The sequence below is a fragment of the Plutella xylostella genome, chromosome 20 (genome assembly GCF_932276165.1).
Source record: "Plutella xylostella chromosome 20, ilPluXylo3.1, whole genome shotgun sequence".
Lineage (NCBI taxonomy): Eukaryota > Metazoa > Arthropoda > Insecta > Lepidoptera > Plutellidae > Plutella > Plutella xylostella.
In genome coordinates, this window is record NC_064000.1 from 2,157,696 (window position 1) to 2,175,529 (window position 17,834).

General features: G+C 39.2%; 1 protein-coding gene across 1 annotated transcript; it reads left to right on the forward strand.

Annotated features, from left to right (window-relative positions):
• Window positions 1-478: 478 nt before the first annotated feature.
• On the forward strand, window positions 479-17,444 carry LOC105395491 (probable ATP-dependent RNA helicase DDX27). Its single transcript, XM_048628211.1, has 16 exons — window positions 479-684; window positions 898-984; window positions 1,225-1,369; window positions 4,620-4,723; window positions 4,950-5,142; window positions 5,265-5,416; window positions 8,961-9,044; window positions 9,348-9,475; window positions 10,660-10,759; window positions 12,358-12,455; window positions 14,429-14,573; window positions 15,012-15,194; window positions 15,531-15,711; window positions 16,014-16,214; window positions 16,588-16,736; window positions 17,040-17,444. The coding sequence occupies exons 1-16, from the start codon at window positions 583-585 to the stop codon at window positions 17,412-17,414; spliced, it is 2,427 nt and encodes an 808-aa protein (XP_048484168.1). The 5' UTR covers window positions 479-582; the 3' UTR covers window positions 17,415-17,444.
• Window positions 17,445-17,834: the final 390 nt, after the last annotated feature.

Sequence of the window (17,834 nt, forward strand, 5' to 3'; positions counted from 1 at the left end):
TGGTTTGACAGTACTCATGTCATATTTTACATCTGTGATTTTGTTGCTGACATGTAAACCTCGGAATAATAATTTTCTAATGCCTGCTACCTGCCTTCTGCCAACATTGCGTTGTTCCTAGCATAGACCTAGTGATTAGCGAAATCACTTGCACAGTTCGTTGGTTTTAATATAAGAGCCATTGCACAAGGCGTATTTTAAACGAGCAGACGACGAGTGTATCTGTGATTGATTATTTGAAGCCATAGAGGCGAGTTTCACGATTGCCACAATGTATTTTAGTTACGATACTGCGTAGTGCGTTCAAATCTCATTTACGGTTAAAACCCATTGTTTGTGTGTTTAAATATACTTTTGTACGTCGTGTGTTACGACTCTAATGGATATCCGCATGCCACCCGCACTGCTTATTATTGTTCTGAGATATAAAGCACAGATAAGAATATATCTAATCATCTACAGTGCACAGACTATACAATAGACATGTGAGTTTGAAGGATAACCTTAAAATAGTCGTGTGGTGTATCTGTTTTGGTTTATTATTTTCTGTTTTTCCATAAAATGCTTGTCTAGTAACTCATTATGGGATTACCATTAATTGAAGGCCACCCTGGCCTCATAAGAACCATCAAGGATGGAGAAGAAGTAGAGGATTTCTCGGAAGAATCCGATGTTGAAATTGAGGTAAAGTTTTACACCCAAGTTACAATATAGTTTTAGGTATTTCTACTAACAAATGCTAAATTATCAGCATTTTAAAGGTTAAAATAGATAAATAGACTATTATAATCATCTCACCCTTGGCTGAACCGAAATTAATAAGGTTTTTCGTAAAGAAACAATGATGTTTCCATAACCTAGCGCAAACTGTTTTTTTACCTTTCCTTACTGTTTCAGTATCAACCCTCCAAACAGAAAGTTAAAGCTAAGGCTGACATCAATCCAAAATTTCAATTTGTGTCATCTGTCGAGGAATACAACAAGGTATAGTACTTATACATTATTACTGATCTATGTATTTGTAAATGGTAATACCATCCCTTATAAGTACCAAATTGTATGATGTCTGTAAATAAAGAAACAATATGATATTTGCTATTATAATAGTAATTTTATAGACTGATATATACTACATTATGAATATTTTAGCTTGTTCTTTATAACACAAACAAAAGACTGAGGTGCTTTATAAAAGTTTTCTAACTCCTTTTGTATATTCTCCAGAATCCGTGGGATAACCTGCAGAAGTATGTGCGTAGGAATGTGAAAAGGACCCTTGATGATAAGATTGAGAGGAGACGGGCTCAGGTGAAGGTGCACGGCAATGCTGATGATGTGGACACTGACTCGGATGTGGAGAGTGGAGGAGGTAACTACACCTTTACCTTTGAGTTTGTTTGGAATATCTTGTTTGCTAGACAAGTTCATATTTTCTGTATGAATAAAGTTTTTTGTTTTTAGACAAATAAGTGAACTACTAGTCTACTTTCATATTGTGTATACAATGGACAACATTTCAAAAAACTAAAGCTGCTATAAATCGAAAACCATTTCGAGATTTAGCTCTAAAGGCCACAAAAAAAATGTTTTTGTATTTTTTGGATGTATCATTTTTGAGAAAATCATAAAATAGTAAAAAAGTGCTGATGACGTCATGCATCAGGTGCGATGCTTTTTGATGATCAAAGCCTACAGATTTAAAAACAAAATAACTGTCACTTTCATTTATGATTGACGTTGACGTTTTATCGTGACGTTGTTGTTTATTTGGGTCATTTTCATAAATTCTGTTCTGACACTTTCTGACTATTTTTTTTATTTATCTTATAAAATGGTTAGTACTTATTAAGAGATGACCGCTATATAATATGTCCCAGAGCATGCCACCGCCTACACAGCTGAAAAAATGCTTCTGAAAAATGCTTCTGCTTATTTTTTTACATGATAAGTACTTTAGTATCATCAGAGATATCAATGTCATTTGAAAATGACCCATTTGTTGGTTGGCATGTAAACAAAGTTTAAATGTCACTTGTCAGTGTCATTTATGTTTTTTTTTCGAAACTATGGCAATTAGGGTTTCGTTTTTCCCGACCTTTTTCTGTTCCCGGGAAACGGGAATTTTTTTCAAGATTTCCCGGGAATTCCCGGGAAACGGGAATTTATTTTAAATGCTTGGTTTTGCTATTTTCGGGTGTTAAAAGTCTATTAAAACACTTACAATTAAATCAAATATACTTTTATCACTCGTATAAGTAGAAAAAAGCAACAGTCAGATAAATTAACAACCAAAATTATAATGGTTTGTTTTAAATGCCAAATCATTTGTTTTTCTTAATTGTAAATTAAACAATAACAAAGGTATTTAATAAACTAACAGTTTGAAAATAATATTATATATTATTAAATACACATATAATTAAAATAGAAAATTAATTACACTTGAGGTAATGTTTTAGAAAAATTAATTCATTCAACGATTTATCGCTCAACCTACTTCTTATTTTGGTTTTTTCTATGCGTTAGTAATTTTATAAAAAACTAGCTGTTCCCGCGAGCTTCGCTTCGCCTTAAAAAGTTTTCCCGTGGGAATTCCGGGATAAAAAGTAGCCTATCTTCTTTCCCAGGGTCTAGACCGTATGTATAACAAATTTCATTCAAATCCGTTCAGTAGTTTTGGCGTGAAAGAGTAACAGACAGACAGCGCTTCGCTTCGCCTTAAAAAGTTTTCCCGTGGGAATTCCGGGATAAAAAGTAGCCTATGTTCTTTTCCAGGGTCTAGACCGTATGTATACCAAATTTCATTCAAATCCGTTCAGTAGTTTTGGCGTGAAAGAGTAACAGACAGACAGCGCTTCGCTTCGCCTTAAAAAGTTTTCCCGTGGGAATTCCGGGATAAAAAGTAGCCTATGTTCTTTCCCAGGGTCTAGACCGTATGTATACCAAATTTCATTCAAATCCGTTCAGTAGTTTTGGCGTGAAAGAGTAACAGACAGACAGACAGACAGACAGACAGACAGACACAGTTACTTTCGCATTTATAATATTAGTTAGGATAAACACGGACATAAAAAAAATATGACAGGCGTCACACTAGCGTTAGCTTTTACACACTCTTTGGTCACATATGTAAAAGCCGATCAATTGTTTAGTTTTAGGTAGGCGGTAGGACCAATAGATAAATAAAGATGAAAATATTGAATCAGGAAGAGGTGAAACAAGGTGATGTAGATGAGTCATTTATATTTGCAATGCAGCTGCGCGAAAACAATAAGGGTCAATTCAGACGTACCACAACCACACCACAGCCACAACCACACCACAACCATGCCGCGTGGTCGGGCGTATATTTTATATTGAAAAGGAATAATCCAATTCACACGTGCCACATTTTGCCGTTGTTATCGACCACCTGTGTAATACAACCACATCGCGTCGGCAACGCCGCCACTCGGCGGCGGCACCGCGGCCACCTGCTCTATTTTCACGCTGCAGGCTGTGGGTGCCGTTTCATAATGGCTACCCGCCACTGCTTATAAGTAGGTATGCGGTACCATGATCGGCTGGCATTGTGTACCGGCTAATACCACCTACTACTATTGTGCACTTTTATTTACTTTTAGTTTATGTTTTGTATTTCTACTTATTCTACCTTTTCTAATATTTAATATTTATTATATACATTTGATACAGATTGTACATATTACATTTTTATCTATATACCTTACACAAACACTGTCTCACCCACTATTTATTTACTTCTTTCCACACTTATTATAACCTATGTAAGTATTCTCTTTATTTTGTTGTTGTTTTTTTTTCTTTTTCTGTCTTATTATTCTGTCTCAGTGTGTCAAATAAATGTATCTTTCTTTCTTTCTTTTTCTCTCCCTATTAACTGCATACGACCACGTGGTTACCACATCGCAACGACTGCGACAACACAACCACATCGACATTTTGTCGCTGCCACATCGCAACTGCAAAAAGCCGCTGTCACACTATTCACACGTAACCACAGCTTGACCACATTATGTCGCTGCGACGTGGTGTGGTTGTGGTACGTGTGAATTGACGCTAACACGTATGATTTTCCTATAATTTACAACAAAACCGAGTTTCTGATCGTAGACGACTAGCCTGCCGATATTTTTTTTGGTTTAAGGTAGGAGACAACAGGAGAAACAGATAAATAAAGATGAAAATATAGCATAGGATCGATTAAAAATCAAACCCGGGAATTCCCGGGAATGCTATTTTTTTTCCCGGTTTCGGGAATGACAAATTTCCCGGGAATTCCCGGGAACGGGAATTCCCGGGAACACGGGAACGAAACCCTAATGGCAATAGACAAAAATAAAAATTGAGCATAATATGTGACGTCACTTCCGGTTTTAAAATAATTAACTTTAAAGTTAAAAATAACATGCAAAAATTAAGGTATATACAAAATAAAAAAATACGGGTCCTCAAATTTTTTATAAACTTTCCGAATAGCTAATAAAAATATAGGGTAAAGAAAATGAAATGTTGTCCATTTATGTAAACTTGATTAAGTTTTTGGTACAACTTTTCTATTACTTTCTATGATAAATAATATTTGGTAATTAAATTTCCAGATGACAAAAATGTGGATGACATAGAAATATCTGATGATGAGCTCAAAAGGGATGAAATCAAAGTGAAACAAAAGAAATTGACAAAGAAAGAAAAACTCAAACAGGTAAAATATATTGGTTAAATTAAATATACCTATCTGATATTTAACAAAAAGTCCTACAACATTAACCTACCATCCTACTGCCTACAAGCATTCATCAATGTCCCTTTTGCAATCTTTGTAAAGCCTTATGATAATTATGGTGAGCTGAGAAACTATTTGGCTACAGAAAACCAATGCATTTTTTCTGTTTTGCTTCTAAATAAATATATTCTTTTTTTGTTCTCAGGAATTGGAAGATGAAGAAGAGGGTCCAAAAATAGAATACGACTCAGACTTCTTCGAGGAGGCGCCTCAATATGACGAGCAGGCCTCTTTCTACACGATGAACCTGTCTCGACCGCTGCTGAAGGCAATAGGAGCGCTGAACTACGTCCATCCGACACCCATCCAGGCTGCCACTATACCTATTGCTTTGTTGGGTATGTGTTCATGATTCTAGATTTATTTTTATCAATGAAAGGGTCTTCTGTGCCTTTATAATTTCACTAAGCTCGTGGGAACTGATAGTTGTTATACTATAATTAACATAACCTTCCGCCAGGCAAAGACATATGCGCGTGCGCAGCGACGGGCACGGGCAAGACGGCGGCGTACATGCTGCCCATCCTGGAGCGGCTGCTGTACAAGGCAGCCGGAGGCGACCGAGTCACCAGGGTGCTAGTGCTGGTGCCTACTAGGGAGCTGGGAGCACAGGTAATGGACCAGTGGCGCCATCTGTTGGAGACTATAGTTTGACCAGTTTGTACCAGATGGCGTTGTTAACTTTAGCACGGTTAAGGCCACTTCAAACCGCATATTTATTCGCTGCCGCCGTTCTTATTGGCACAAGTGCTGTATACCGCTAGCGGATAACTGTGGTGCTTAGACCTTTTTGACATTACGTTTAGTTTGTCTATTGCCGTCGCGTCAGTTTACTAGTTGTGAGAGTAGAGACGGCGGCGTACATGCTGCCCATCCTGGAGCGGCTGCTGTACAAGACTGCGGCTGTCTCCAGAACTTGTGCATCCGATTCATTTTCGGATTGCGCAAATATGATCACATTTCTGAGTATCGAGCTCAATTACAGTGGCTTCCAATTCGCCTTCGCCGGAATACTCACATTCTCAACATATTGTACAGTGTTTTAAATAACCCCTCATCTCCCCAATACCTGAAGTGCAAGTTTTCGTTTTTGTGTTCTCATTCTCAGGGCAGAGCGTTGAGGTCGGTAGAGAACAAATTGTTGAGCATTCCTGATCATAATGCCGCCTCTTATAGCGATTCATTCGCAATGAAGGCAGCTTGTTTGTGGAACTCCTTGCCAGAGGGAGTGCGACAGTCACCATCAATGGCAACTTTTAAAAAAAATGTCAGGCATCACTATTTTGAATCATTAGGTTGGCAGGTAAAATAGGTATATATATATATATATGTATTTATATTTATGTAGTATTATTTATATATAAGTATGATGTTATTTTTATAAGTATATTTTATGTTGTAAGTAGTTGTAATCTATTCAATGATAATTTAAGGTTAGGTTTAAATCATAGGCTAAGTTCAGTTTGATAATTGTACCTACTCAAATTAGTTAAGGGATCTAATGGCATTTTTCTTTCACCCAGTCGAAGGTTGGCTGGAAGAAATTGCTTTTTGGCAATAAGCCCGCCTTTGTATACGTTTGTGTTTTTTGATTTGTAACTGTTCTCTTTTATGTTTTTATTTGTATGTGTACAATAAAGTGTATAAATAAATAAGGCTGCTGAAGGAGACAGAGTGACGAGGGTGCTGGTGCTGGTACCCACTATACTCTAATTTTTAATTCCGCGGAATTCTGACATTTTATTAGTGATACCACTAAAAAAGCTCTTCACCGAAAAAAGGTAAAATTTGGATCCATTTAAGAGCAATATTTTTTTTTATGTTTTCATAGAAAATCATAAATCTAAATATTTACTTGCTCAAGTGAAGTAAGTTATACAAAAATAACAAATATTTCAATACTAGATGTTGCCACGAGCTTCGCTTCAACTTAATTAGTTTTCCCGTGGGAATTCCGCGATAAAAAGGCTACTTTTTATCGCGGAATTGCATTAACACATAAGCTATTATGTGTTAATCCAGGGTGTCAGCTAACTCCATTCCAAATTTCATTAAAATCGGTTCAGTTGTTTTGACGTGAAGAAGTAACAAAGGTACACACATACATACATGCACATATAGGTACTCACAAACTTTCGCATTTATAATATTAAGTAAAATCACGACTCACGACCATTGTATCGAATTAATTTTAATTACTTTATTTTATTCTTTAGCGTGGCATCACTTGCTACTAAATTCAGGGATAACAAACCTTTTTAATCGATTTTAAATAAAAGATTCTCAATTCGGTAAGTACATAATATGTTCGGTATATAGGTACCTATGTAAGATTATTGGAACTGCACCATATTGACTTAATATCCTATGTCCCCTGGATGGGGCAGAGGGCGTCCACAGTGACTCTCCATCGCAACCTGTCTTGAGCTTCGCGTTTGATTTCACTCCAAGACTTCCCGATCTTTTTCGCTTCGTCCACTACCGTGCGTCGCCAGGTCTGCTTGGGACGGCCACGCTTTCTCTTTCCTTGCGGATTCCAATCCATCGCCTGTTTGGGTATGTGGTCAGAATTTCTTCGGAGGGTGTGGCCAATCCAGTTCCACTTGCGTCGCTTGATCTGCTGGTCGATCAGGGTATCGTGGCACCGTTCTCTCAGTTGGTCGTTGGAGATTTTATTGGGCCAGTATATTCGGAGTATGCGTCGAAGGCATCGGTTCACGAAGACTTGAAGCTGGTGCGAGATGGCTTTGGTTACCTTCCACGTTTCGCAACCATATAGCAACACGGACTTAACGTTTGACCTGAATATTTTCAGTTTGACTCTTCTGGTTAACTTTTGTGATTGCCATATTGGTCGCAACTGCGCGAACGTAGCTCGGGCTTTGGCAATCCACGAAATGACGTCCTCTTCTGTACCTCCTGTTTCTGAGACAACGCTGCCGAGGTAGGTAAATTTGTGAACGCGTTCCACTGCCTCACCACCGATCTGCAGCGGGGTCATATTCTGCACACCTGTTCGCATCTCTTGGGTCTTCCGGATGTTAATTTTCAGGCCTATTTTCGCCGCCTCTTGGCTGAGAGCATCGAGCTTGGCTTGCATGTGTGCATGTGTGTGGCTTAGCAGGCAGAGGTCGTCGGCGTAGTCTAAATCCTCCAATACACTGAAGGTTCCCCATTCAATTCCACGTCGACTGTTGCTGCTTACTCTCTGCATACTCTCTGCATGATTCCGTCTGCACCATATTAACATATGACAATCCATTAAGCCTAATAAACAAATATGAAAAATGTTATTTTATAAGTATGTTTATATGTTTGTTGGTATGTATGTTTGTCCACGAATATCTCGGAAAACATTGATCCGATTGTTACTATTCTTTTTTAGAGTTCCGTACCTGAAAATGAAAAAACCCTTATTGTTGTCCGTCTGTCTGTCACCACCCTTTTTCTCAGAAACGGTTAAAGATAACAAGCTAATATTTCATATAGATGTACATAATGATGAAATTAAAAGAAAAAATATCTCAGGTAAGTAGACTTGTACGGAACCCTCAGTGCGCGAGTCGAACTGGCTCTTTGCCGGTTTCTTATGGTTGACCTTTCGTGTTATGATTGTTTGTTGATTTTTATAAACGTTATGGAGCCACAACCTGGCCCTTCCCAGGAAGTGGCCCCATCTGACAGAGCACAAGAGTCAGACTTTCTCTCTCCCAGAAAGCAGCGTCCTCGTGGTTCTTTTGCGCCTAGCGTAAAGACCATCATTCTAAATATTTAAAAATATAATATAGAAAATTGTCCGGATACAACTGATGTTCAGACTCGTATTGAAAAAAGTACCCAGCCAAAAAAGGTTTGTGATCTCTGACATGTCAAAAATTGATAACTGTCAGAATTCCGTGAGATAAAAGATTAGAGATTAGAGAGCTGGGCGCTCAGGTAATGGGACTAGTGTCGCCATCTGTTGGATGCTGCGGAGACTAGTTCGACAACTTTGTACTAGATGGCGTTGTTAGCTATAGCGCGGTATCAAACTGACTTTTAGAGTCTTAATCCCATGTGTTCTACTCGTTTTTTACTCACCCATATTGCCAATACACCATTTCTAGATAGATATCCATTAAACTTTTTTGTAGTGACCATATTGTTTTTGTTGTAGGTGCACGCAGTGACCAGACAGCTGACTCAGTTCACGACAGTGACCGTGGGGTTGTCGGTGGGAGGACTCGACGTCAAATATCAGGTGAGAATTTTAAAATACGCCATTCCCGCAAAATATGGTTAGCAATGCATGCTCTGCCTTACTCGAAAGGCAGGTTTCAAAGGATAATGTCATATACTGGACATTTAATAACATATCCCGTCTATTTTCTGCCTCTTCTTCTCTCTTTTTCTACTTTCGTCTATTTAATTCATTAAACACTGTGTCTTAACAACCCCCTCTTTATTAAAAACTGCTTAACCCCGAACGTAGCGAGGGCGCTAATAGTTCCGCAGACTTTATTGATGCCTGAAATTCCTGAATATAATCATTTAATTTTACTAGGAAAGCGTGCTTCGCCGCAACCCAGACGTGGTAATCGCGACTCCAGGTCGACTGATCGACCACCTGCGCAACACGCCCTCCTTCGGACTGCACTCCATAGAGGTGCTGGTGCTGGACGAGGCTGACAGGTGAGAGCATCATTATCATCATAGTGATCGAATGTCTCATAATTGGCAGCTGGTACATAAACGCACGGCTTTAAAGACGCGCGGCGATATAGCTGCCCTGGTCACTGGTAATACCTAAGTATGGGGTAGTTTGTAAGTGCGGGGCAGAAGTGGCACGTAGTGATAGCGACTCCGGGCCGGCTGATAGACCACCTGCGCAACACGCCCTCCTTCGGACTGCACTCCATAGAGGTGCTGGTGCTGGACGAGGCTGATAGGTGAGGGCATCATCATTATCATCAATCATCATTATAATGATGGGATGTTTCATAGTTGGCAGCATATTAAAGTAAAACCGTGCGTCTATAAAGAGGCCCGTGTTGACGCGCGTCTAAAATAGTGTCTACAAAGACATCCAGCCAGGTTAGGTTAGCCGGCGAGGCAAGGCGCGGATATAAAGACGCTTTCAGCCACTCTGATAAAGACGCTCTTAGACGCACGGTGATATAGCTGCCAAGGGTCGCAGTAGTATGTAAGTGTGGGCATACTAGTTATTATTCTAAAGGTGTGGAGCAACCTAGATGTAGTAATAGCGACGCCGGGCCGGCTGATCGACCACCTGCGCAACACGCCCTCCTTCGGACTGCACTCCATAGAGGTGCTGGTGCTGGACGAGGCTGACAGGTGAGGGACACAGCAAACTGATGGAATAGGACAGCCTAAATAATCAAATCTTACATTCAGCACATAGCGCGCTTGGCAGGCAATTAAGCATGCGGAATCAGTTTTATTTTCCAAAATTTAGTAATTACTAGCTGTTCCCGCGAGCTTCGCTTCGCCTTAAAAAGTTTTCCCGTGGGAATTCCGGGATAAACAGTAGCCTATGTTCTTTCCCAGGGTCTAGACCATATGTATACCAAATTTCATTTAAATCCGTTCAGTAGTTTTGGCGTGAAAGAGTAACAGACAGACAGACAGACATACAGACAGACAGACACAGTTACTTTCGCATTTATAATATTAGTTAGGATGACGAACTGAGTAAACCTCTTTCGGCTCACTATACCACTTTTTTTAACACCCTGTATAAATCTAGCAATACTTACATAAAAATATTATCTCCCCTTATTTACTATAACAAAATAAATGAAGGAAAGTGAAATACCTTTCTATGTAACTAACCCAATTTCTCTTTCCCCTCACAGAATGCTAGACGAGTACTTCGCGGAACAGATGAAGGAGATCATCCGCCAGTGCTCGCCTAAACGACAAACCCTCCTGTTCTCCGCCACCATGAGCGAGCAGGTAGAATAGAATATAATATAATATATTTTATTTCCATGAATGTATAGGTAAATGGCAAGTTATCAAAGAATTTATAAGTACAGCTACATCCTGCGTTTGGGGGCGTACAAATATGATCACATCAGTATTTGGTGCATGCGTACCATTACAAATAAAATTATAAAATTAATAACATATTATTTTACAAATTGTCAGCAAAAAATTCACGTAGATTATAATATTTCTTTTCTACTACAAGTTTTTTTACTTGATTTTTAAACTGAATCATATTATTCGTCTCTCTTATAACTTGCGGTACAGTGAAACTATAAAGTCCTGAAATTAATGTTTGAGGAACTAAAATTTTCAGGAGCCTGGCACCATTAGAAAAGAAACATAAAAGTCATAACAATTGTTTATGTCAATAGGCAGTTGGCTGATTTTTGAATTTTCTTATTAATTATAAGGATAATCTTGATAAAAGCAACAATTTATGCTTGGTTGCAATTAGGAAGATGAAGAAAAATATTCGTAGTCAAGCTAGTGAAGTTATTTATCGAGTTTTTATACAATGTGTAGCGGAACATCAAGCTGGACACATTTTGTCGAATTTGGAGGATGTTTACGCTCGCACAGCGTCTATGACGGGTATGTTACATTGTACAAATTGTAATAACTCATTTTTTATTAGTACCAACGCTTCATTTATCGATAAACCTAGGTTTACAGCCCAAATCGAACATTGTTTACATACCACTGATTGTAGGTTTCATCTGGTTTCAGTTGAGTCAAACCTTAACATTTTGATACTTGAAGATATATTTTTTGTTTACTTACTAAATTCACATTGTGTGAATTTAGGTGGCATTGTGTAACTCAAAAAGATTTTTTTATTTTAATTTATAGTTATATCGGACCAGCGTGCCAAAGAGGGCAAAATATGGAATATTTCTAACTCCTGGAAGAAACTGAACTGGCCGTCCAAAAAGAGAAATTGATGTCTTTACTCTGTGTGCCCTTCGTCAATAGATCCAGTTTTTTCATACAGTTGTAATAACGTTATCTAAATAAATATTTATTGGTTTCACTATTAGCCTTCATATTAACACCTTCTAGCTTGTATAAGAGCTTTTTTGTGGATGGTAAGTTGTTTTTAAAATACATAAATAGGTAGGAAGTTAACAGGCAAAATTTCAAGTATCAAAGTCAGTTATGTTTCGCTATATAGGGTTGCTACATGAAAGATAGCAGTGCCCTCATTTAATTTCAGGACTTTATAGTTTCACTGTAACTGGTTAAAGATTTTTGTGGACATTCCAAATATACTATTATCGAAGAGAGCTGTCCTCCTCGAGAATACACATAGTTAATGTTCATGCCTTCAACTCTTTAACGTTGTAAAGGCGCCGACAAACTAGCGGACGCGGCTGTCAGCCGCGACTGATAGTGTGCACGGTCTTTTGGGACAGTTCGTGCCAGATCGCTCGCGCTGGTTGGCTGACAGACGCGTCCGTAAGCCGCATCCGCTAGTGTGTCGGCGCCTTCAATCTATTTACATATAAATTCAATTTGACGAATACTGCAACTTCATAAATATATAAGCTTGGTAATGTGATCAGGTCAAGGAGCTGGCGGCCGTGTCGCTGCAGAGGCCGGTCAAGCTGTTTCTGCACTCCAACAAGGATGTCGCGTTCAACTTGAGGCAGGAGTTTGTTAGGTAAGGCCACAGAAATATAGATAATTTGATTCATAAAAGGTAATCTTTAGGTCTCTTTGGAGGTGCAGGGTGAGGCCACGTCATACGGGGCAGCTGAAAACCGAAACCAAGCGCTGTAGCCTTATTATCCACAGAACATGCTCAGCTCTTGCCTTTTTAACCGACTTCAAAAAAAGAAGGAGGTTCTCAATTCGTCGGGATCTTTTTTTATATATATTTATTTTTTTATGTATGTTCACCGATAATTCCGCCGTTTATGAACCGATTTTGAAGATTATGTTTGTTGTTTATTTATTTATTTGTAAGTTACAAAAACAGATTGTTATTAACACATTCTTATAAATTCATGCTTGTGGATCTTAATGTAAATAACAGTCCAAAACTATGTAACAAAAACATGCTAGAGTAGTTTGCTACACAAACATTTGTTTAGGTTAGTAATTATATTTTAAACTTAATTTTAAATCTATGAGGTAACTAGTTAAACTAAATCATTAATTAGGTTAGTTCTAATTCTAAGCCAGTACATATTGGCATACAAACAACGTAATTAGGTAGGTATATATTATAAGTAGTTTAATTATGTACTTAACAAGTGTTCATTCATTATTGTAAAGCAATTTTATTGCATAACGGAACCCAGGTAGTGATGACCCAAATATATCAATATGATTATGACTGCTGATTAAACTATTATATAGTTGACACATTCTGTGTACTGGTGTATTAACTGTGGAGTTTGTTCTGTGACCCGGTATAAAAAAAGGTTTTATATTACGAGGGGTTCGTCTAGGGCAATTAAAGTGTATATTCGGTAAAATATTAGTATCCAACTTCCCATGAATTATCTTATGCAGTACACAAAGATCTAGTATTTGCCGTCGATTATATAACGATGTAAAATTAAAATGTTTGAGTCTCAAATCATAGTTGGTTAATTTATATTTAAGGTCATATCTATGTCGCAGGCAACTGGTTTAATCTCCTGTTTGATTGAACCACTAGCCCGTTCATTGGATGGCGCTATTCAGTTGTATGACTAAAGGACAACTCGTCAAGTCGTTGATTGTAACGTTCGACGTCTTGACTGAACGTCATTCAGCGAAGTCGTTGAATGGGATATAGTATAGCAACTTTGTAATGTCTGGTTAGGGTGAACATCACCAGACAAGAGTCAACAAAAAGACTATGTTACAAAGCTCTTATCTCACAAATTAACTAAACAATAACAATAAACGTACCTTCATATTGTTGTTCATAATTATCCAGTTTCGCTACTTTTTTTCTTTGAAACTATTCGCCCGCGGCGTAATAATAGGTAAATCCATGTTGTCACACTATTTTAACACAAATAACGCACTTTAAAGCTAATTTATTTGCAAAAAACTAACCCCCTTATTCATAGAGAAGTTACAAAACATTTTAACTAATAAACTGTTTTGTCCCTCTCCGACAAAGTACAACTTGTTCTTTGACAGAGAGGGACAAAACAGTTTATTAGTTAAAACGTATTGTAACTTTTCTATGAATAAGGGGGTAACAATATATGTGCTTTTTGTGTCAGCTGTTAGCTGTTAGACGCCATATTTGTTTTATTCACCACCTGACTGATTTTAAGTCAGCTAACTAGTTGGACGTTTTGTGACGCTTGTACAATCAACGTTCGGCCTAGTCATACAACTGAACAGCGCCATCCAATGAACGGGCTAGTGGTTCAATCAAACAGGAGATTAAACCAGTTGCCTGCGACATCTATAACTCAAAAAAGATTGTATTGGGTTGAGCTCCCAGGTGGTCCCATTTTTTGACACTGCGGCTCTGGACAGCAACCTTTTGTGTTATTGTTTGTTTTGTATTGAATTATTGTCTATATTTTTATTGTTGTTTTGTATTGTATTATTTCTTGTATATTTTTTGTTGTTATCAGTGTTTCAAGTAAATGTTACTTTATCTTTAAACTCCCCTACCCCCAGGATCCGCAAAGAGCGCGAGTCGGACCGCGAGGCGATATTGGCGGCGCTGGTGTGCCGCACGTTCCGCGACCGAGCCGTCATCTTCGTGCAGACCAAGAAGCAGGCGCACAGGCTGCATATAGCACTGGGGATGTTGGGGGTCAAGGTATGTAGACGTAAAAGTAAGCTTCTAGGACTTCTAGTATCCATATAAGAAAATTAATAATAAAAACCAAATCTAAAAGTTAAAAAATTTGTGGTGGAGATCTCGGATATGTAGCCGTTGTTTTCATTGGTTCCTTCAAATCCATGTTATAATTGTTTATGTTTTAAAATCCTCCGAACTATTGCATAATGTTGGTGAATGCATACCTCACCCAAAACTTTGTCTTATTCGATAACAAACACTGTTGTTGCAGTCCCATGAGGGTCTCCACTAACGTCCGCTGTACTTTTCCACAACAAACTAATTTATAAGTCATAAATATGCTTTGTATACATAATACACAGTTAATACTTCACACGATAAACACCAACTAATAAACCTAACCGTACACCAACCTCCAAACCCACCTTTAACCAATCAAACCCCTTCTCCCCCCAGGTAGCCGAGCTCCACGGGGCGCTCAACCAGCCCCAGCGTCTGGACTCGCTCAAGCGGTTCAAGGACGAGCTGGCGGACGTCCTGGTGGCTACGGACGTGGCGGCGCGCGGGCTGGACATCCCCGGCGTGAAGACTGTCTTGAACTTTACTCTGCCGGCCACGCTCGAGCATTATATTCATAGGGTTAGTTGAGGAATGTTTTAATGATTGATCTACATAGCGGTGCTTGCGAGCTCAGCTTCACCTTAAAAAGTTTTCCCGTGGGAATTCCGGGATATAAACAAATATCTTTAAAATTTGTACAGTGGAAAATAATTATGTAAGCAAACTTTTTACAAACATTCAAGATCGAACTTCTTGACTTTAAATCCAGGCTATCTACAGCAAGCTTAATGCATTGTTGGCATTAATCTATTTCTTTACTAATTTTTATTTGAATTTTGTGAAAACGTTATGACATTGGTTGGCTCAGCCAGGCCCAGCATATAAACAGCCACTAAAATACATATTTCCACACAGGTAGGCAGAACAGCGCGAGCAGGGCGCGCCGGAGTCTCCGTGTCTCTATGCGGGGAGGCGGAGCGCCATCTAGTGAAGACGATAGTGAAGCGCGCGCGTCGCCCCGTCAAGTCCAGACAGGTGCCCAGTGAGATTGTAGCCAAATATAGGGAGAGATTGGCCAGGCTTGAGCCGGAGATTGGTGAGTTATTTGTGGTAATTTATGTGTCTTGTGAAGGTTGGTTGTAATGGGTTGGTGGTTAGTTAAGGTGAGCCGATAGATGGCAGGATTATACATCAGACTTTTTAAATGATGCTTGTTGCTTATGATACCAATATCATACAAAAATAAATTAACGTATTTACCGTGAGATAGCTTGCAGCTGACGCTAATCCTTTGTAGAATGTCTACTAGAAACTTCTTTAGTATTAGCATTAAGCCATCGCCCATTCAATTTTTTTTTAAACTAAATAAACAAAGCACCCTGCTCTACCCCCAAACAGTCGCAATCCTCGACGAAGAGTACGCTGAAAAACAACTGAACAAGATGGAGAAACAAACATCCAAGATGGAGGGAAGCCTTAAAGAGAAGAAGGAGGAAGGTCCCTCGGTGGAGGTGAAGCGGCAGCAGTCCTGGTTCCAGACGCCCAAGCAGAAGCGCGAGGAGAAGGAGAGGCTCCAGCTGACGCAGCATCAGGGGAAAGGTGAGGGTTTTAATGACGGAGATAAGTAGGAAGCTAGGTTTGAGAGATCATGTCGGGTCACCAATTTGTTAGGTATTTGTGTGTTACAGTGCTCTTACATAGCCAAGATTCGCTAGACTTATTAGTCATCTAGGTAACATCAATAATCCTAACAGATAATTCTAATATGGTCACCAGGTAATTATTGATTGCGCGCTCCAACTAATGCATATTATGGTGATTTATTAATTTAATTTATACGGTTTAGGTAATTCGTACATAATCTGTTCGTAAAAAATATCTCTAACCCGCCTGTTAAGCGTCTCTACGTCTACACGAACTATTTAGTCCCCTTTATTATAAAACAAAGACTAAAAAATATAATTTGTTACAGAAAAACAAAAAGGCGGCAACAAGAAGCGCAAGCGAGACTCCGACGACGATGATGACGACGGCCGCGACAACAAGAAGAAGAAGAGGATGAACAAGAATATGAAGCCGCAGGACACGCCTGAAGACCGCATCAACAGGGAGATGGAAAAGGTAACTACATCATCATCACGACCCTTCACGTCCCCACTGCTGGGGCCACTGCTGCGGCCAATCCCCCACGCTGGCCTAGTGCGGGTTGGTGGACACCGACACAGCTTAGATAATTATCTAAGGATGGCATAAAAGTAAGGACTAAGGTCATTAGTAAACTTGCATTATGCTGCTCGGCCGCTTTTCGTCTATTGCCGCAAATCCTTTCCCATCATTCATCACACAGCGCCATCTACAGTCTGTTTTTGTCTATGGTTGTTGTCTATGGTCAAAAATTACTCATTTGTTTTCATTTCATCCTAGGTGGCGCTACTCCAATCAAGAATGGCGAAGCGCAAGACGAAACAACGACGCATCCGAGCCGTCGACGATGACGAAGACAGGGCGCCAAGAGGACCAGGAGCACCTAAGGCAGCGAAATCCAAGAAGAAACTTAGCAACTTTGCAAACGACCTGACAGACACGTCTAGATCCACAACGAAACGCTTGCGGTACGACGCTAACCGCGTCCAAAAGGGTAAACCCTTAGGCCCAAAGGGTAAGGGTAAAGGGCCGCCTCAGAAAGGAAAAGGTACGCCCGGTAAAGGTAAAGGTGGACCAGGGAAAGGTAAAGGGCCGCCGAAAGGGAAGACTTTCGGTAAACCACAAGCGGCGAAGGCGGGACGGAGAAAAAATTAAGCAATAAATTTTGTTGATGTCTGAATTTGATTGTTTTGTTTTATTTATGTACGCATGTAGTTGGGAGCTTCGCAATATCAGTTAACGTGATATTAATAATCATTGGCCACAGCATCTATACATATGATTGTTGCAGCGCTATTAGTAGCGATATTAATAAGTGAACTAGAAAACTATCTAAATAGGTAAATGAGTACTAAACGTTGGTCTGTCGGCCGGTCTGTACGCAGCTTTAGAGAAATACCTCGTTACAAAAACCCTAGAATCAAATGCGTCCACGAACGCTAGCCTGCAGTGGAGTTTTTGAATGAAACCGCACTCACCGTCCGCGTCCGCTGGGCTAAGCTGTTATTATTCTGAGTTCTATAGAAAAAAAGTACAATCTGTGAAAAAAGGAGTATATTTTTAACAAATTTATAT